This window comes from Rutidosis leptorrhynchoides, chromosome 11, assembly GCF_046630445.1.
Source record: "Rutidosis leptorrhynchoides isolate AG116_Rl617_1_P2 chromosome 11, CSIRO_AGI_Rlap_v1, whole genome shotgun sequence".
NCBI lineage: Eukaryota > Viridiplantae > Streptophyta > Magnoliopsida > Asterales > Asteraceae > Rutidosis > Rutidosis leptorrhynchoides.
Window position 1 is genome coordinate 387,688,772 of NC_092343.1, and position 22,780 is coordinate 387,711,551.

The 22,780-nt window shown below is 33.3% G+C and overlaps 1 protein-coding gene across 1 annotated transcript in view; it reads left to right on the forward strand.

The window, feature by feature from the left end:
• Nucleotides 1-21,762, forward strand: part of LOC139876027 (uncharacterized) — a 119,566-nt gene extending 97,804 nt beyond the window's left edge. The window contains exon 3 of the mRNA XM_071863324.1: nt 21,676-21,762. Within this exon, the coding sequence (XP_071719425.1) occupies nt 21,676-21,762 (87 nt within the window). The remainder of the gene's footprint in view (nt 1-21,675) is intronic.
• Nucleotides 21,763-22,780: the final 1,018 nt, after the last annotated feature.

Genomic DNA, 22,780 nt, shown 5'->3' on the forward strand with positions numbered 1-22,780 from the left:
TAATTGAGATTGATATTTACATGACTAAATGTTTCCAACGTATTAAGTAATCAAACTTGTTAAGACTTGATTAATTGAAATAGGTTTCATATAGACAATTGACTACCCAAGTTGACCGGTGATTCACGAACGTTAAAACTTGTAAAAACGATACGATGACATATATATGGTTATATATAGTTAACATGATTTTATTATAAGTAAGTATCTCATTAGGTATTTTAACAATGACTTATATACATAAAAATGAGACTATTAAATTAAGAAACTCGAAAACGATATATATAACGATTATCGTTATAACAACGTCTTACTAGGTACATATGAATCATATTAAGATATTGATACACTTAGTTAATTATTTTAAATGATAAGTAAATATATCATTAAGTGTATTAACAATGAACTAAATATGTAAAAATAAGACTACTAACTTAATGATTTCGAAACGAGACATATATGTAACGATTATCGTTGTAACGACATTTAACTGTATATATATCATACTAAGATATATTATATATCATAATATCATGATAATGTAACAATTTAACATCAATTTCGATATAATAAACAATGGTTTAACAACATTTAACAAGATCGTTAACATAAAGGTTTCAAAACAACATTTACATGTAACGACTAACGATGACTTAACGACTCAGTTAAAATGTATATACATGTAGTGTTTTAATATGTATTCATACACTTTTGAAAGACTTTAAGACACTTATCAAAATACTTCTACTTAACAAAAATGCTTACAATTACATCCTCGTTCAGTTTCATCAACAATTCTACTCGTATGCACCCGTATTCGTACTCGTACAATACACAGCTTTTAGATGTATGTACTATTGGTATATACACTCCAATAATCAACTCTTAGCAGCCCATGTGAGTCACCTAACACATGTGGGAACCATAATTTGGCAACTAGCATGAAATATCTCATAAAATTACAAAAATATGAGTAATCATTCATGACTTATTTACATGAAAACAAAATTACATATCCTTTATATCTAATCCATATACCAACGACCAAAAACACCTACAAACACTTTCATTCTTCAATTTCTTCATCTAATTGATCTCTCTTAAGTTCCATATTCAAGTTCTAAGTGTTCTTCATAAATTCCATAAGTATAGTTTCATAAAACTCAAGAATACTTCCAAGTTTGCAAGTCTACTTCCAAGCTTTCTAATCCATTCCAAGTAATCATCTAAGATCAAGGAACCTTTGTTATTTATAGTAGGTTATCGTTCTAATTCAAGGTAATATTCATATTCAAACTTTGATTCAATTTCTACAACTATAACAATCTTATTTCGAGTGAAAATCTTACTTGAACTGTTTTCGTGTCATGATTCTGTTTCAAGAACTTTCAAGCCATCCAAGGATCCTTTGAAGCTAGATCCATTTTTCTCATTTCTAGTAGTTTTATCCAGAACACTTGAGGTAGTAATGATGTTCATAACATCATTTGATTCATATATATAAAGCTATCTTATTCGAAGGTTTAAACTTGTAATCACTAGAACATAGTTTAGATAATTCTAAACTTGTTCGCAAACAAAAGTTAATCCTTCTAACTTGACTTTTAAAATCAACTAAACACATGTTCTATATCTATATGATATGCTAACTTAATGATTTAAAACCTGGAAACACGATGAACACCATAAAATCGGATATACGCCGTCGTAGTGAAACATGGGGTCTGTTTGGGTTTGGATAATTAAAAACTATGATAAACTTTGATTTAAAATTTGTTCTTCTGGAAAAATAATTTTTCATATGAACATGAAACTATATCCAAAAATCAAGGTTAAACTTAAAGTGGAAGTATGTTTTCTAAAATGGTCATCTAGACGTCGTTCTTTCGACTGAAATGACTACCTTTACAAAAATGACTTGTAACTTATATTTCCGACTATAAACCTATACTTTTTCTTTTTATATTCATAAAATATAGTTCAATATGAAACCATAGTAATTTGATTCACTCAAAACAGATTTAAAATGAAGAAGTTATGGGTAAAACAAGATTAGATATTTTTGATCTTTTTAGCTATGGGAAATGTTTAACAAATCTATACAAATCATATCCTAGCTAACTTATATTGTAGTATACATGTATTCTAATATATTATGTAATCTTGAGATACCATAGACACGTATGCAAATGTTTTGACATATCATATCGACCCATGTATATATATTATTTGGAACAACCATAGACACTCTATATGCAGTAATGTTGGAGTTAACTATACAGGGTTGAGGTTGATTCCAAAAATATATATACTTTGAGTTGTGATCTAGCCTGAGACGTGTATACACTGGGTCGTGGATTGATTCAAGATAATATATATCTATTTATTTCTGTACATCTAACTGTGGACAACTATTTGTAGGTTACTAACAAGGACAACTAACTTAATACACTCAAATCTTTAAAACATAATAAAAATGGTTGTAATTATATTTTGATCATACTTTGATATATATGTACATATTTGTATAGGTTCGTGAATCGATCCGTGGCCAAGTCTTAATTCCGAGGAAGGAAATATCTATGAAAGTGAGTTATAGTCCCACTTTTAAAATCTAATATTTTTGGGATGAGAATACATGCAAGTTTTATAAATGATTTACAAAATAGACACAAGTACGTGAAACTACATTCTATGGTTGAATTATCAAAATCGAATATGCCCCTTTTTATTAAGTCTGGTAATCTAAGAATTAGGGAACAGACACCTTAATTGACGCGAATCCTAAAGATAGATCTATTGGGCCTAACAAACCCCATCCAAAGTACCGGATGCTTTAGTACTTCAAAATTTATATCATATCCGAAAGGTGTCCTGGAATGATGGGGATATTCTTATATATTCATCTTGTTAATGTCGGTTACCAGGTGTTCACCATATGAATGATTTTTATCTTTATGTATGGGATGTGTATTGAAATATGAAATTTTGTGGTCTATTGTTACGATTTGATATATATAGGTTAAACCTATAACTCAACAACATTTTTGTTGACATTTAAAGCATGTTTATTCTCAGGTGAATACTAAGAGCTTCCGCTATTGTATACTAAAATAAGGACAAGATTTGGAGTCCATGTTTGTATGATATTGTGTAAAAACTGCATTCAAGAAACATATGTCGATGTAATATATTTCTATTGTAAACCATTATGTAATGGTTGTGTGTAAACAGTATATTTTAGATTATCATTATTTGGTAATCTACGTAATGTTTTTAAAACCTTTATTGATAAAATAAAGGTTACGGTTGTTTTAAAAATGAATGCAGTCTTTGAAAAGCGTCTCATATAGAGGTCAAAACCTCGCAACAAAATCAATTAATATGGAACGTTTATAATCAATATGAGCGGGACATTTCAATTTTTAAAACAACCATAACCTTTATTTTATCAATAAAGGTTTTAAAAACATTACATAGATTATCAAATAATGATAATCTAAAATATACTGTTTACACACGACCATTACATAATGGTTTACAATAGAAATATATTACATCGACATATGTTTCTTAAATGCAGTTTTTACACAATATCATACAAACATAGACTCCAAATCTTGTCCTTATTTTAGTATGCAACAGCGGAAGCTCTTAGTATTCACCTGAGAATAAACATTCTTTAAACGTCAACAAAAATGTTGGTGAGTTATAGGTTTAACCTATATATATCAAATCGTAACAATAGACCACAAGATTTCATATTTCAATACACATCCCATACATAGAGATATAAATCATTCATATGGTGAACACCTGGTAACCGACATTAACAAGATGCATATATAAGAATATCCCCATCATTCCGGGAAACCCTTCGGATATGATATAAATTTTGAAGTACTAAAGCATCCGGTACTTTGGATGGGGTTTGTTAGGCCCAATAGATCTATCTTTAGGATTCGCGTCAATTAGGGTGTCTGTTCCCTAATTCTTAGATTACCAGACTTAATAAAAAGGGGCATATTCGATTTCGATAATTCAACCATAGAATGTAGTTTCACGTACTTGTGTCTATTTTGTAAATCATTTATAAAACCTGCATGTATTCTCATCCCAAAAATATTAGATTTTAAAAGTGGGACTATAACTCACTTTCACAGATATTTCCTTCCTCGGAAATAAGACTTGGCCACGGATCGATTCACGAACCTATACAAATATGTACATATATATCAAAGTATGATCAAAATATAATTACAACCATTTTTATTATGTTTTAAAGATTTGAGTGTATTAAGTCTGCTGTCCTCGTTAGTAATCTACAACTAGTTGTCCACAGTTAGATGTACAGAAATAACTCGATATATATTATCTTGAATCAATCCACGACCCAGTGTATACACATCTCAGGCTAAATCACAACTCAAAGTATATATATTTTTGGAATCAACCTTAACTCTGTATAGCTAACTCCAACATTACTGCACATAGAGTGTCTATGGTTGTACCAAATAATATATATACATGGGTCGATATGATATGTCAAAACATTTGCATACGTGTCTATGGTATCCCAAGATTACATAATATATTAGAATACATGTATAATACAATATAAGTTAGCTAGGATATGATTTGTATAGATTTGTTAAACATTTCCCGTAGCTAAAAATATCAAAAATATCCAATCTTGTTTTACCCATAACTTCTTCATTTTAAATCAGTTTTGAGTGAATCAAATTGCTATGGTTTCATATTGAACTCTAATTTAAGAATCCAAACAGAAAAAGTATAGGTTTATAGTCAGAAATTTAAGTTACATGTCAATTACTAAAGAGGTAGTCATTTCCGTCGAAAGAACGACATCTTGATGACCATTTTGAAAAACATACTTTCACTTTGAGTTTAACCAAGATTTTTGGATATAGTTTCATGTTCATATCAAAAATAATTTTCCCAGAAGAACAACTTTTAAATCAAAGTTTATCATAGTTTTTAATTATCCAAACCAAAACAGCCCCCGGTTTCACTACGACGGCGTATATTCGATTTTATGGTGTTCATCGTGTTTCCAGGTTTTAGATCATTAAGTTAGCATATCATATAGATATAGAACATGTGTTTAGTTGATTTTAAAAGTCAAGTTAGAAGGATTAACTTTTGTTTGCGAACAAGTTTAGAATTAACTAAACTATGTTCTAGTGATTACAAGTTTAAACCTTCGAATAAGATAGCTTTATATGTATGAATCGAATCATGTTATGAACATCATTACTACCTCAAGTTTTCTGGATAAACTACTGGAAATGAGAAAAATGGATCTAGCTTCAAAGGATCCTTGGATGGCTTGAAAGTTCTTGAAGCAGAATCATGACACGAAAACAGATCAAGTAAGATTTTCACTCGAAATAAGATTGTTATAGTTGTAGAAATTAAATCAAAGTTTGAATATGAATATTACCTTGAATTAGAAAGATAACCTACTGTAAATAAAAAAGGTTACTTGATCTTAGATGATTACTTGGAATGGATTAGAAAGCTTGAAAGTAGACTTGCAAACTTGGAAGTATTCTTGATTTTTATGAAACTATACTTATGGAATTTATGAAGAACACTTAGAACTTGAATATGGAACTTGAGAGAGATCAATTAGATGAATAAAATTGAAGAATGAAAGTGTTTGTAGGTGTTTTTGATCGTTGGTATATGGATTAGATATAAAGGATATGTAATTTTGTTTTCATGTAAATAAGTCATGAATGATTACTAATATTTTTGTAATTTTATGAGATATTTCATGCTAGTTGCCAAATGATGGTTCCCACATGTGTTAGGTGACTCACATGGGCTGCTAAGAGCTGATCATTGGAGTGTATATATCAAAAGTACATACATCTAAAAGTTGTGTATTGTACGAGTACGAATACGGGTGCATACGAGTAGAATTGTTGATGAAACTAAACGAGGATGTAATTGTAAGCATTTTTGTTAAGTAGAAGTATTTTGATAAGTATCTTGAAGTCTTTCAAAAGTGTATAACTACATATTAAAACACTACATGTATATACATTTTAACTGAGTCGTTAAGTCATCGTTAGTCGTTACATGTAAATGTTGTTTTGAAGCCTTTAGGTTAACGATCCTGTTAAGTGTTGTTAACCCATTGTTTATTATATCAAATGAGATGTTAAATTATTACATTATTATGATATTATTATATATTAATATATCTTAATATGATATACATACAATTAAATGTCGTTACAACGATAATCGTTACATATATGTCTCGTTTCGAAATCATTAAGTTAGTAGTCTTTTTTTACATATGTAGTTCATTGTTAATATACTTAATGATATGTTTACTTATCATAATACCATGTTAACTATATATATATCCATATATATGACATCATATATTTTTTACAAGTTTTAACGTTCGTGAATCACCGGTCAACTTGGGTGATCAATTGTCTATATGAAACTTATTTCATTTAATCAAGTCTTAACAAGTTTGATTGCTTAACACGTTGGAAACATTTAGTCATGTAAATATCAATCTCAATTAATATATATAAACATGGAAAAGTTCGGGTCACTACACACACACACACACACACAAGAATCTCCCGATTTCGACGGTTGTAAAGTCTCCATGATGATTTGGATACGAATAAGCAACGAAAAATTTTTATATAACAAGTAACAAAATTTTTATAGAAATCGTTTAAGTGACAATGTAAGAAAATAAACGGAGTTCTTAGCAAACTAGGGTTATGTACAACACGTACCATTCAAGGTAAAATATCTTTTGAATAAAAGATTTGATTTGTAAAAGTGAAAGTAAAATTTTATATGTATTAGTAAAAAAGAAGTAATTATTTACTGTATTTTATATAACGTAAACGATTTCAAAATTTTGCACGAACGGCAAATAAAATAAATTTATTTTTATTAAGTTTTGAGAGGATCGCACAGTAAAATAGTGTAAGTAAAATTTTGGCAAACAAGATTTTCATATTTCGGAGGTTACAAGTTGGAAAAAGATTGATGAGAATCGAGTAAAAGACTTTTGAAAATCTCGGGTGATATTTGAGCAAAAATGTTACGAGGTAATGAAAACTATTGAATTTAAATGTGGTTGATGACTATTAGTAGGGCATAAGTCCTTTGACCAAAAATGCTTAAGTGTGAAGTCGTTACTTATGAGTGAGATACGAATGGGAGAGTATGAGGATGAGAATTAACCACTCATTAATTTTTGAAAATTTTGAACTGGTATGACTAATATCGAAGTAAGAAGGATGATGGTGTGATTATCATCAAATAAGAAATCTCTCGGAATAAGTTAGGATTTAGAGTCGCGTAAGAATGAGTATCGAATAAGATTCTTGGGTAGTCCTTAATATAAAATTTGAATCGCTGAAGTGACGGGATACAATTTCCTTTATGTATCGTTGTACAAGTTTATCCATTGTATCGGTTTCTTTCATGGCTAGAAAGTGACAGATTTGGTGAGGCGGTCAACGTTAACCCAGATAGTGTCATAACCGCCTACCGTCTTTAGTAGCTTTGTGATGAAACCATTGTTATTCCTTCCCATTCCCATTGTGGGGTTTTGAGTTGTTGAAGTAGCCTAGATGGCTTTTGGCTCACCATTCTCGCGAGGTGTATGAATAATCTTCTTACTATAAATAACTTTCGCTTTCATCCTTGAAATCCAGTCCGTTCCAACTATTTCTTCAAAGCTTCCTAACTTGATGAGTATTAGGTTAATCTTAAAGTCCATTCCAACTTTTTACATCAAGCTTCCCAAGTTGATGGGTGTTGGATTAATCTTAAGTTTCATTCCAACCAAATCTTATTATACTACCGTGAAAAATTCTATCAATCTTCTTAAATAACATCTGTTTGTGCGTAGGTAACTAATTCTTTCCAACTACTACTTTAAAATTTCCAAGTTTTTTTGACGTGAGCTCATCCCCAGATGACCCACCTGTTAATTTTAAGGTATTACCTTATATTATTCCTCTATCTCTGACAGCTTACCATTAGCTTGTCATATAGAACACTTAACTCTCATGATTGCTAATGGCTTATTAGTCATAACACTAAAGTTCTTAGATATAAGGTTTCTATCATTCTAGTATTAAACAACTTCGAGACAATAAAATGTTGTGACGAATCGTACCCTAACTAAAATCAGGATCCATGCGAGTCTCCATAGTTGAGATAACGATTGCAAGTAAGCCCCAAGTTTTTCCTATTTGAGAACTTTTCCTTAAGTGTCCAGGGTGTCTATATCTATAACAGATTTTCGAGTTATAAATTCTGCAATCAAGGCCCTTCTTGTACCGTATTTGGGCTTAGTGGTTATTCCTACCTCTAACAGACCATAATGCGTATACTCAAGTGGTTCCTACCAAAATTTTCCCTGAATCACCTCATATTCCTCATGTAATAACATTGGAACTTCTGCATGATTTACTTCAATATAATCACGCTGCCCTGGCATCATTATATTGTACTAAGTCGTACGTTCATTCCAATATTATTCCATATGGTCAATGTAACGTGATCACTTTCACTTCTACTCAATTTCATCTAACGGTGCTTTATCCATGCTATCTCAAAACAAAATCTACATAATTAATCTCACGGTTTCTCGGTGTGGGTGCGTAGGTTCCGTAGGTCATGCATCAATGCCTAAATGTCCCAAATTTTTTTCGAAATGTTCGGGTTCAGGTAATGTCGTTGGGTTCCTTTCTAGGAATTCAATCTGGTCTCGTGTCTAGCTGTAAGTGTAGCAAGTAGTAATACGATATGTCTTGAGGTGACTCCCAAGTCTTTGGGTATGACTGAGCATCAGTAGAAGGCACTCCGAACTTGAGAAAGGAGATGCATTTTCGACTTCTCCAACACCTAAGAGTGTTAGGGACCTAAGTCCAGAAGTGTCGTTAGATCGTCGAGTAGTGGTGGAGAATGGAAGAGATAAGTAACAGTCATGAAAGTGTACGAGATACGAGTCATCTTGCAGAAGCTGGACATCCTTCTAATATTTATACATTGTACGTGACTAATTGGGGTGAGCTCGGGGTGCGGTTACTCCAAAAAGTCCTCACATGTCTCCTCCTCCGAGGATCAACCTTAGTGGGCGTATATGTTGGGATTTAACAAGTATCATAATACATAAAACATTTTAAGAATCAAATTAAAGCGGAAGCATGTATGTATTACCATTTAGAACTTGTTAATCTTTAACCAATTAAAGTTAAATCCCAATTAGGATCAAGTTGTGATATATACTTACAAACTACAAGCAAGTAAAGAGATTATACCTACTCCAAGCTTGCTAGTAAATGATGAAGATGATGATGATGATGAATGGAGCTCCAAAATGTATGAAACCTCAAGTTGTAATACCCCAAGCTTATCACCAACACCTTGCACTTTGGTTAGGATTTGTTGACACTTGAATTAAGCTTCCAAAAACCAAACCAAGAACCCCTTAAGGCTCACAAAACCCCACGGCCAACTGCAGTAGAATTGAAGAGGTTATGCAGTTTTTTTTTGGAGTGTATTTGATGTGTAAAATGCATGTATTGGTTTCCAAGGAGTCAAGCAACATGTATTTAGATTAAAGCAAAAGCATGACCAAAAGAATGGAATCTATTGAATGTATACTCTCAACTCCAAGGCCACTACTTCAACTTATAATATAAAATGCTTTTATAAAACTTGACATAATTTGTAAGCATGCATATTTTATAAACTTGTTTTTATAAAATTATATTTTATAAAACAAATTTATAAACTTGCATTTTATAAATCATGTATATTTATTTATAAAACTCATTTTATAAATTCCATATTATAAGTTATGTTTACTTTATTTTATAAAACCAATTTTATAAAATGTAACATAACTTTATTAATTATTTAACCTATAAATAATTAAATCCATATTATATAAATTATTCCATAATTTATATATATATATATATATATATATATATATATATATATATATATATATATATATATATATATATATATATATGTATATATATATATATATATGTATATATATATACACATCAAGTAATATTTAAGAAAACCATTTTTCTTAAAGTTCAAGTGTCGCGTATATAATCAACGATCCAATCGTTAAGATCACATACTAATAAGGTGTCGGTAAGCTTGTTATTGGGTATGACCCGACTTGGATCAAAACATATTAGCCACGTTAATTTAATATGTCTCTCTGGCATACGAAATACCTTCAATCTCCCACTTGCACGAGAAACATAAGAAATTAATGCAAGTGATGGATACCACCTAACGACCGTCCATCACCCCCAATATGTTATGACTTTGTGCCATTCAATAACATCATCCCTTTCGAGTTCCCATCTCGTATATGAATAGGTGAATCTTTCATAATATCCTTTCGTCCTAGATGTCATGTTAAATCCAAGAGATCAGAGTGATCACTCTCTTTTAGATTTAACTTTATCAGGCCTTAGACATCTGACTCTCAACGAATAAGAGGGACAAATTCTATCTTGACTACATACGTCCTAAATATGTACCTTGCATTATGCCTGAGCTCTTCCTTGTGAACTACCATATTACAGAATAGCGAAGGAAAGAATCAAGGCACAATGCTTGGTAAATATCCGAACCCAATATGTATCTTAGGTCAGAGGATACAATGATATTTGCCTTTACTCAAGATTACATGTGATCAACCACAAAGGCTCCATTTAGTAAATCTTGAGGGCGGGTCTTCCAATATTTGTATCCCACAAATATCTATGAACCTTAGTTGCAACCTTGCCCCACATTCACCCCGTGAACGTATACCAATCCAAGTTCATAATAGTCTAAATCTCACACTTGTTCCCACAAATGTGATCGACTACGGAATTTAGAATAATTACTTATTCATGGATAAAATATGCAAAATAGGAACATAACTCAAAATAAATTAATACCATAATTATATTAATGAGTTTGAACAATTTCGTTCCGTTACAATACTTAAAACAGATCATGACCAATCACTAGAATATCGAAGCCATAAAGCACAAACATGTCCTGCATGTTTTGATCCATGTAAGAGCTTCGTGAGTGGATCCGCTATGTTAAGATCTGTGTGAACTTTGCGAATACATATCTTTCCCTTTTCAACTTCATCCCTTATGTAGTTGAATCTCCGCTCAATGTGACGGGTCTTTTGGTGAGCACGAGGTTCCTTGATTTGAGCAATCACACCCTCGTTGTCACAAAAGATCTCAAGAGGGTCCTGAATGAAAGGGATTGCTCCTAAGTCGTCGATGAATTTCTTCATCCATGCAGCTTCTTGAGCTGCCAATGAGGCAATGGAGTACTTAGTAAAATATTGACATGACTGTCGACTTATTTATCACTCTCTCCATTATAAATCTATTGTCGATTATTCTATTTTAGGAAGTCTCAAATGAATTGTTTAGTGTGATAGAATACTTTTGTACCCTTACGTTATATATGTAAGATAAAAAGTTATGAGTAAAACTGATGAGTTAATAAAAAACAATCACTTTATTTCGACAATGTACTCCGACTCTGTAGTGGATAATGCAACAACATCTTGTTTTGAACTCTTCCAAGAGACCGCACCTCCATTTAACGTGAAGACGTAACCGGATTGTGATCGAGAATCATCTCGATTAGTTTGGAAACTCGCGTCCACGTAACCTTTTACTGCGAGTTCCTCCTCACCAGACCCATATATTAGAAACATATCCTTAGTCCTCCTAAGGTATTTCAATATACTTTTAACAGAAATACAATGACTGTTTCCCGGGTTATTCTGGTATCTACTTGTCAGGCTAAGAGCGCATGACACATCCGTTCTAGTGCATATCATTGCATACATGATTGACCCAATGGCAGACGCATATGGGACTTTCTTCATTCTCTCCTATTCATCTTTCGTGGTGGGGCACTGAGATGAACTGAGAAGTGTTCCCTTTTGAATAGGTACCAAACCTTTCTTAGAGTTCTCCATCTTGAACCTTTTCAAGATCTTTTCAATGTATGCACTTTGATTCAAACCTATCAGTTTCTTAGATCTATCCCTGTAGATCCCAATCCCCAAAATGTATTGTGCTTCTCCAAGATCCTTAATGGAAAAGCATTTACTTAGCCAAGTTTTAACACCTTGCATTTCTGGAATATCATTTCCAAATAACAATATATCATCCACATATAGTACAAGGAACATGATAGTGCTCCCACTAGCTTTCTTGTATACACAAGCTTCATCACCATTTTTAATGAAGCCAAATTTCTTGGCCTCCTCATTAAAACGATGATTCTACATTCTAGATGCTTGTTTTAATCCGTAGATTGACTTCTTTAACTTGCATACCTTTTTAGGATATTTCGGATCAACAAAACCTTCAGGCTGAACCATATAGACATCTTCCTCAAGATGTCCATTTTGGAAAGCGGTCTTGACATCCATTTGCCATATTTCATAATCATAATGAGCAGCAATGGCAAGTAATATCCTAATAGACTTTAGCATTGCCACAGGCGAAAAAGTTTCATCATAGTCAACCCCTTGAGTTTGAGTGAAACCTTTTGCTACAAGTCTAGCTTTATATGTATCCAAGTTTCCGTGTATGTCGGTTTTCATTTTGAAAAGCCATTTACAATCAATTAGCCTTGAGCCAGTAGGTTGTTCAACAAGTTCCCAAACTTGGTTGTCATACATGGATTGCATCTCAGCGTTCATGGCTTCCTGCCATTTATCCTTATCATTCCTTGATAAAGCATCTTGGTAGTTTGTTGGTTCATCCAAATCAACCACATAGCAACCATCCATGAGAAACCCATATCTCTCAGGAGGATTACTAATCCTACCAGATCTGTAAATATCTTGTGTATTTTGATCATCCATTTGATCACTCTCAACATTTTCATGTTGAGTGCTAGTGTCAACCAATTTTGTATCATCTACTTGATCTTGAACCTCTTCAAGATCTATCTTCCTTTCACTATTTCCTTCCATTAGGAACTTAGTTTCAAGGAATTCAGCCTTTCGAGCAATAAATACATTTTGCTCAGTTGGATCATAGAAATAGTATCCCATATCATCCTAGGGATATCCTATGAAGATACAATTCGTGGATCGAGCATTCAACTTATTAGGGACGTAACACTTAGGATAAGCTTCACATCCCCATACCTTTAAGTATGATAGAGATGGAGGTTTTCCAAACTACATCTCATGAGGAGTTCGTTCCACTTTCTTGGTTGGGGCCATATTTAGAATACGAGCCGCTGAGCATAGATAATAACCCCAAAATGATAGAGGCAACGAGCTTCTAGCCGTTATAGATCGAACCATATCCATTAGGGTTCGGTTCCTCCTTTTGGAAACTCCATTAAGTTGGGGTGTTCCAGGAGGAGTGAGTTGCGAGATAATCCCACAACTTTTAAGATGATCTTGGAAAGCGTCGCTTAGGTATTCACCTCCTCTATTGGTACGAAGTACCTTGATTGTCTTATTGAGTTGATTTTGTACTTCGTTTTAATATTCCTTGAATGCTTCAAAAGTTTTGTCCTTATGTCTTAACAGGTAGACATATCCGAAACTACTGAAGTCATCAATGAAAGTAACGAAGTATCTTTCACCATTCCTAGTTATGGGCTTAAAGGGTCCACATACATCCGAATGTATTAATCCCAATAAGGCCTTACCCCTTTCATAGGTCCCTTTGAAAGGTGCTTTAGTCATTTTGCCTTGTAAACAAGATTCACATACATTAAATGAGTCTAGTTCATTTGATTTCAAAAGTCCATTCTTTTGAAGTGTATGCATTCGATTCTTGTTTATTTGACCAAGGCGACAATGCCATAAGTAGGAATCACTCAAATCCCTTTTGAGTTTCTTGGTGTTTGCATGAAACATTGAGCTGTTGTATGATGTGTCATCATGAACCAATTCATAAATACCATTTGAAGGTGAAGCCTTAAAATAGAACACATTATCTAAAGAAACATGGATATCATCATTAATGAAATTAAGATTAAAACCACATTGTTTCAAACGGGATACAGAAATAATGTTTCGAGATAAATCTGGTGCATACAAAACATTTTTCAAAATAAGCTCCAACCCAGTTTGTAGCTTTAAAACAAAGTCTCCTTGAGCTTCTACGTGCATCTTTGCACCATTTCCCATGAAGATACTTGTTGTTCCCGCTGGTTGTTTACTTCTTTTGAACCCCTGTAAAGAATTGCAAATATGGGTTCCACATCCTGTGTCTAATACCCATGTATTAGAAGAAGTAATACTAAGCTCAATGTATACCATATATACATTACCTGAGGTTTGCCCTGCATCCCTCTTTTCCTTCAACTCCTTAAGGTAGACCGGGCAGTTGTGATTCCAGTGACCCATTTCACCGCAACCAAAGCACGGATCTTCCTTGGGGTTAGCCTTTCCGGCAATCTTTTGCTTCTTGTTGTTGTTGGTTATGGCAACCATCTTCCCCTTTCCCTTGCCCTTGCCTTGGTAGGTAGGTCCTTTCCTCTTAGCCGCCTTCGGCTTAGAAGTGTTATTGTTTTTGGACCCGCCTTCATTGATCATAAACATGGGTAAAGCCCTTTTACCCATGCTCGCTTCGGCCGTCTTAAGCATGGCGTGTAATTCGTCAATGCTCTTATCCCATCCATTCATGTTGTAATTCATTACAAATGTGTCAAACCACTTTAACAAGGAATTAAGGATAAGGTCCGTGGCTAATTCATTAGATACGTTGCAGTTCAGACAGTTCGCTCGATCAATTAGGCTTTTCATCTTAAGGACATAAGATGAAACGGATTGGGAGTCCTCCATCCGACGTGCATGAAGTGCTCGAACCGTTTTGAAGCACTCGACACGAGCTTGTTGAAGGAACATCTCCTTCGACTGTGTGATCATGTCATATGCACTATTATGCTCAAAATCCTTTTGGAGTTCGGGTATCATAGTCCCAAGCATGAGGCAAGAAACTTGCACCGAATCGGTGCAATATTTCTCCCAATAAGCCATGCCTTCCGTATCATCCTCGTCCGGTTGATCGAGAATGGGGTCTTCCAACACATACACCCTATCCTCTCGTTTGAGGACAATTCTTAGATTGCGAAACCAATCCATGAAGTTTGTATGGTTGAGTTTTTCCTTTTCGAGGATTGACCACAACGATAGGTTGTTAAAGTTGATAGGTGCATTTGGAATGTTGTTGTTGTTGTTATTGGCGGCCATCTACAAAATTTAACAAAGTTGTTTAAGTATTAATTTTAATTTAATAATCAATACCCTTTAAATCCAATTGATATTTATTAAATTTTAGAATCCAACGGTAAACCAAATTTCGGTTAGGTGACCGTTATCCCGTCATTTGATTTAGCTAGGTAGTCATTATATGACAATTGCAATCCTTTTGCAGCTTCTAAGTTATGGGATCATGCAATCCTTTTGCATGGTATATTTATCCCATCAACGCCTATTTGTTCCTCATGCTTCGGTGACCCTAAGTTCATGATTCCCAAATCAAGTCGTCCTACTTGTGTAAATGTGTAAATTTAACATACAAGTGGTTAGGTGACCTTTATCCCACAAGTGTGCGAAATTCACCTTAATTGTATTAGTTTGCTCATAACGGTTAGGTGACCTTTATCCCATTATGAATTCCGTAATATTTTCAAGTGTCACACAAAAGGATGGTGTTTAACTTGTTTGCCTTGTTAGTAAGGGATTTTAAGTTTTCATTATTTCTAGTTTAAGAAAACTTTTATGCCATACACCAACATGCATTTAGTGTATGGTTCATTTGAAATCCATTTTCAAGTTTTGTAATTTTAGCCAATTACTTGATATAAACCATTTTATATATATGATCCTTATCATGTTCTTAATAACCGTTTATTAATGTCCTTTTAGTCGTTTTTAATTTAACCATTTAAATTGACGTTTTGCATGTCGTTAATAATGTTTAATTTAACCAATTAAATTGCCATTTTGTTTGTTGTTAACTTGTGTGATTAACTTGTAGCATACAAACATACAACCCACAATCATACAATAAACAACCATGCATGCAAAATAATATGTTCACAATCAAGCCATTTTGGTAGACATTTGTTTAGCCGAAAACAAATGCCACTGGTAAAGGGTTATAACACAAAGTAGGAGATTTCAAATCTCCCACTTAGTCTTGCATCCAAATGATTCTTCTTGTGTTCTTCAAGTCTTCATCATTTTTACAAAAAATATATTCTAATACATTTTTCTCTAAAAAATAAAATTACAACCTAATCTATTTTACATACTAAATATAAAATAAATTACATAACCAAAATAATATTATTACAAACTAAATGAATGAATTAATTCAACCAAACATGCAACCATTCAAACACAAGGTCAAGGCTTGATTGTGAACATTAACTTACAACAATTTTGAACAAAATGGAACAACCAAAAACCCATTTTGGGTCCATACAAATTCGGCCAAAAAATGAATCCCACCCAAACCCTTAATTTTTTTGCATTTTACTTGCATGCATGTTCAATAAATGCAAAGATATAGTGGGTTTAAAAAATCATCTCGAAGCATATTTCAACAACTTCAGCTCTATATACCATTGTTGGGATTTAACGAGTATCATAATACATAAAACATTTTAAGAATCAAATTAAAGCGGAAGCATGTATGTATTACCATTTAGAACTTGTTAATCTTTAACCAATTAAAGTTAAATCCCAATTAGGATCAAGTTGTGATATATACTTACAAACTACAAGCAAGTAAAGAGATTATACCTACTCCAAGCTTGCTAGTAAATGATGAAGATGATGATGATGAACGGAGCTCCAAAATGTATGAAACCTCAAGTTGTAATACCCCAAGCTTATCACCAACACCTTGCACTTTGGTTAGGATTTGTTGACACTTGAATTAAGCTTCCAAAAACCAAACCAAGAACCCCTTAAGGCTCACAAAACCCCACGGCCAACTGCAGCAGAATTGAAGAGGTTGTGCAGTTTTTTTTGGAGTGTATTTGATGTGTAAAATGCATGTATTGGTTTCCAATGAGTCAAGCAACATGTATTTAGATTAAAGCAAAAGCATGACCAAAAGAATGGAATCTATTGCATGTGTACTCTCAACTCCAAGGCCACTACTTCAACTTATAATATAAAATGCTTTTATAAAACTTGACATAATTTGTAAGCATGCATATTTTATAAATTTGTTTTTATAAAATTATATTTTACAAAACAAATTTATAAACTTGCATTTTATAAATCATGTATTTATTTATAAAACTCATTTTATAAATTCCATATTATAAGTTATGTTTACTTTATTTTATAAAACCAATTTTATAAAATGTAACATAACTTTATTAATTATTTAACCTATAAATAATTAAATCCATATTATATAAATTATTCCATAATTTATATATATATATATATATATATATATATATATATATATATATATATATATATATATATATATATATATATACACATCAAGTAAAATTTAAGAAAACCATTTTTCTTAAAGTTCAAGTGTCGCGTATATAATGAACGATCCAATCGTTAAGATCACATACTAATAAGGTGTCGGTAAGCTTGTTATTGGGTATGACCCGACTTGCATCAAAACATATTAGCCACGTTAATTTAATATGTCTTTCGGGCATACGAAATACCTTCAGTATATTCCGAGGGGTACTCCTCCTAAAGTGCGTGAAGTAATGTTTCGATCTCTGAAACGGTGGAACGGTAGTAACAGGTGGATTACAATACTAATCCTTAGGGTTAGACGAGCGGGAAAAGGGTTCAGAAAAACATCTGAACGAGGAAAGATAAATTCTCCAAGTTGGTGCAGCGAATAGCGGACATGTAGCAAGAATGAAATCAGGCATAGTAACTACATCAGCCTAGATCATCTACAGCAGTGCATAGTATGGCAATAATAGCAGTATCAACAGAAGTATCATGCAAAAAGCAGATAGTAGCATGCAGTAGCGAGAATAAGCAGCAGCATACAGTAAGTTCACATAGTAGTGAAAGTAGGCAGTAGCATGCAACAAGTTCATAGTAAAAGTAAGCAGTAGCATGCAGTAGTAGTAACAGTGACATGTAGTAATACAACATGGTAGCATGCAACAGTTCCGCAGAAACCGGTAAACAAGCAAGTTGTAGATTAGTCCTATTAGTGAATTCTACTCGGCCTGGTCTAGACTCACTAATGCAAACTAATTCTCTACAACCAAGGCTCTGATACCAAATGTGACGCCCCGTACAAAACCAACGTGTATGGTTCATCAACAACAGGATCATTACAAGGTCAAACATTATATGCTGTTTGAAAACCAGTTTTGCATTCATAAAAAGATAGCGATTTACAAAAGATAACGTGACACAAAGGTCGTTACAAAGTCATTGTTTGAAAATAACATAAGTTACGAATGCATAAGAAAAGTTCCATGAAGGAGACATCTCTAAGTAATGCAGCGAAAATCTAACACAGCAGGTCCATAACAGCAAGTCTATAACACCAAGACATCAATTCTAACAGCGGAAGCAACATCGTCTAAGCACCTGAGAAATACACGCTTAAAAGTCAACACGAATGTTGGTGAGCTATAGTTTTTTTGTATTCAGTAATGTAATGTAGACCACGAGATTTCAGTGCTTTAACCAGCGTTTCAAAACAGTATGATAAAGTATATGCTTAACCGTGGGCACCCGGTAACTAGACTTAACGTATGTATATCACCCCCTAAAAGTGCACTTGGCGAGTACGTTTGTCCTCGAAGTATTAAATACCCGTTGAATGCTAGTGCAACTAGCTCGAGTGGGGTTGTCAAACCCTATGGATCCATATCTAAGATTCGCATTCACGGTTAGGAAACCAATGATTAAACGTTACCGAGCTAAGGGGAATCTTTGTACCGTTATATCACCCACACATATGTAAAGTTTAAGTACTCGTGTCTAGTATGTAAAACGTAAAAAGCGCATGTATTCTCAGTCCCAAAAATAGTAAAAGTAGAAAAGGGATGCTATAACTCACAGTGAATAAGCAGTAAAAGTCGATATGAAACGTATGTAGGTAGTAAGTAGGTCCGAAAGGTCGTCAACCTAAGTCAAAGGTCACTAGGTCAGTATGTTGTCCCCATAAGTTTAAAAGTGCATAAATTAAGTTTAAGTGTCATCATCAACATCATCATTATCATCATCATTCATCAACACTAAGGTAAGTTTAACAAGAATAAAGATCGAAACAAAAGGCTGAATTCGGAAAGCTATTACGACCTCTATACAAATCGAAAAGACGCGTAGTCAGTGGCTATGGCTCCATTTGTGAGTCCTCTAACTGCTGACCAATTTTCAGAACCTAACTCGTCTTCGTTTGACCATGGCGACGGTTTAAGTGCGAGTAGGTCAGAAATTTTAGCACAACGTTACAAAGGCGTAGTGACTTTCGGAAGGCTATAAATCCTTAACCGTATATCGGATTAAGGTGAGGCCTAAACGAAAAGTCATCTAATCGAAAGGAACTATCTGAAAATCAATTTTCCAGAAGCCCGGGAGTCTGGTCCTGGAAAAACAGCAAACAAGTGCTCCGACGGGATTCTTGGTGCTTGATGCTCATCACGGTTCTCATCCTTGATGCTTGTAAGCTTCAAATGTACAACTCTTTGATGTTTTAGCATCACTTTGACCAAGTTTCAACCATCAACACACAACTAAGAGTAAAATCTATCATTCTACAAGTTTTGAACATCAAGATTGCCTCTTTATTGCATAGATCCAATAAAGCTTCAACCTTTTGTCCATTTTACACAAGTTTATGCATCTCCATCATATATGCTGATGAAGACTTGATCTCTATCATCACAACAAACACAAAAAGGTTCCAAGTAAGTGAGATCTACAATGATAACTTAGATCTCAAGTATTAAGAAAATCCTAAGCTAGAAAGCTTGAATCTTTACAAGATTAATGAGACCATAAGCTAGAAAGCTAATATCTTTAACAAAATAATGAAAGTAATGAGACTATAAGCTAAAAAGCTAAGATCTTTAACATAATAATGAAACCCTAAGCTAGAAAGCTTGGATCTTTAGTGTTCTTGAAGATCTTGAAGCATAAAGCTTGGATCTTTAAGATACATGAAGATCATAAACGCAAGTTTTGATCTTTATAAAAAAACAAAGAAATCACAAGCTAGATCTAACAAGTAAATGAAGATTCAAAGCTAGAAAGCTTGAATCTTTCATGTTCTTGAAGGATTCAATCCCAAGTTTGAATCTACAAGATATAACAAGATCAAAAGCTAAAAGCTAGATCCATTAAATGATGATGATGATGATGTCGTGTATATGAAGGGAAGAAGAAGAGAAAGAAAATTTAAAACTTACACTTTTTAGAGTGAGAAAGACTAGAGAGAGATTTAGAGAGTAAGTGTGTAATTTGTAATGAAATCAAGTGTGAAATGAATGGGATAAGCTTGGTATTTATAGGAGGTGAGGGTGTGGGGAGGTTATGTAGGCCGTAGGTTTAGTAGGGGGACAAGGGGGACACCTTTTTACTTTTTGGTTAATGGTTGTCTAAAGTTGATGCTTATGTTAGGATCCCTTGCAACATTAAGGATAATGCTTAACAAAAATGCTAGTATGTTCCCTCTAATAAATGGGCATTTGTCTTTCATTGTTATGGGTCAGTAACTTATTATAATTGGGCTAATTAAATAGTCCACTAGCTAGTGTAGGGTGGGCTAAGGTCTAACAAGGTAGAAAGTCCAACAAGACTAACTAGTGTGTTCTAGAAAATTACTAAGCGTAATTAAGTATCCAAAAACCCAAGTAATTTATATTATAAAATAACAATTAGTATTACGTAGTCATAATATTCCGATTATGACCAAAGTTAAACGTGTACCAAGTACATAGCTCGTTTCAAACTTCAAATGACACCAACGGTCGTAAAAGCATTCGGGGATCAAGTTAAGTGATTACACACTTAATAGCACATTGTAAGATATTAATGAATGTAATTAATCATTAAATAAGATCCCAGAGAATAAACTAGCTCAGTACGCACATATACCCAGTTTTGTGAAAGCACAAAAGCAAGTCGAAAAAGCCGGGTCGTTACATTAAAAGTAATTCAAAAACATGTTATAATACTTATTACTACTCGTATAAAATGTTATAAAATCCGCTGTTCGGGGAGTAATCGATTAGAAATTTGGTAGGAGTAACTGAAAATTTGGGGATTAATTATGTGTAAATATAGAAGAAAAACATAAACATGAACATAAATTTTAGCATAATTGTCTAAAAATCGTTCATTTTGTTCAAATTTTCTAAAATTCTAATTTAAATTGTTGTTGAAATGTTGACCGATTTGACCGATTCTGATCAATAAATCCTATTTTAACTCATTAATCGACGTTCACCAACTAATTAAACTGATTCTGAAAGTTCAAAACGAACTACTCTTAAGAAGAAATAAATTCAGTGTTTTTTTAGAACAACGCTTGGTATATACGGTAGTTTTTTTTATTGATCTGGCTATCCAACTATTTTTTGACTGACTAATTCAAGGGCGACTACCCGCTTTGCGAGCAGCCCGGAGTCATTGCAGGCGAACACTCCGTAGTCATGAGGGAGAATAACTATGTAGCTCCATGAAATCGAACCCCGAACCTTCACATTAAAACTTAAAAGGTTAGAGTTTTATCATGTCAACACCACCTTCATGGTTATGGAGGGAGTAGTTAGTAAGAGGTTTTGATTGCATTTTAAATGTCTTTATAATGATGATGAGTTGCTCAAAAAATAACATCACATTAATATTTGCACACGCGTGTAATAAAAAAACAATAATAAAACATTCACACTGCTTGTGTACATTGGTCCAAAAACAATCACATGATGGTTGTGTACAATCGCAAAAGTTAATTTCGTAACAAAATCATAACTAAATGACTAGTAACAAGGCGTTAGTATGTCTTTGTCGAATCTACAAGTATATATTTAATATACACAAAATCATTAAATTTCGATACATTTATTTTATATTCTCCACTTTTAATTATAGCATACGTCTTAAGTTATATATTTTCTCTTAATCTCTATTGGATTCGTTTGATTTATTACAGAGTATATGTCTTTTTTAAGGCTCTTCAAAAGTCATCACTATAGAAATTGGTGGATTGAATGGTTGATTTATTCATTGATAATACATCCTATATATAAACGAGAAAAAGGAATATAACTCACATATAACTTTTAACTTAAGCCTAAAGAATAGGAGACCAAAATAAGACGTATATTTGCTATATGGACTCCAATACTCCCCCTCAAGTTGGAGCATGAAGATTTCGAATGCTCAACTTGTCGAGTAGAAACTGTAACTGTTGAGTTCCAAGGCCCTTGGTAAGTAAATCAGCAATCTGCATTTTTGTGTCAATCGAGGTAGGTATAATTTCTTGAGATTCGACCCGTTCACGAACAAAGTAACAGTCCATTTCAACATGTTTAGTACGCTCGTGAAAGACGGGATTATTGGCTATATGACGGGCTGCCTGATTGTCACAATACAAAGGAGTCGCTTCAGTGGAAGCAACAATATAATCTTGTAACAACCATCGAACCCATAAAATCTCACTAACCGTTGAGGCCATAGAACGGTATTCAGTCTCGGCAG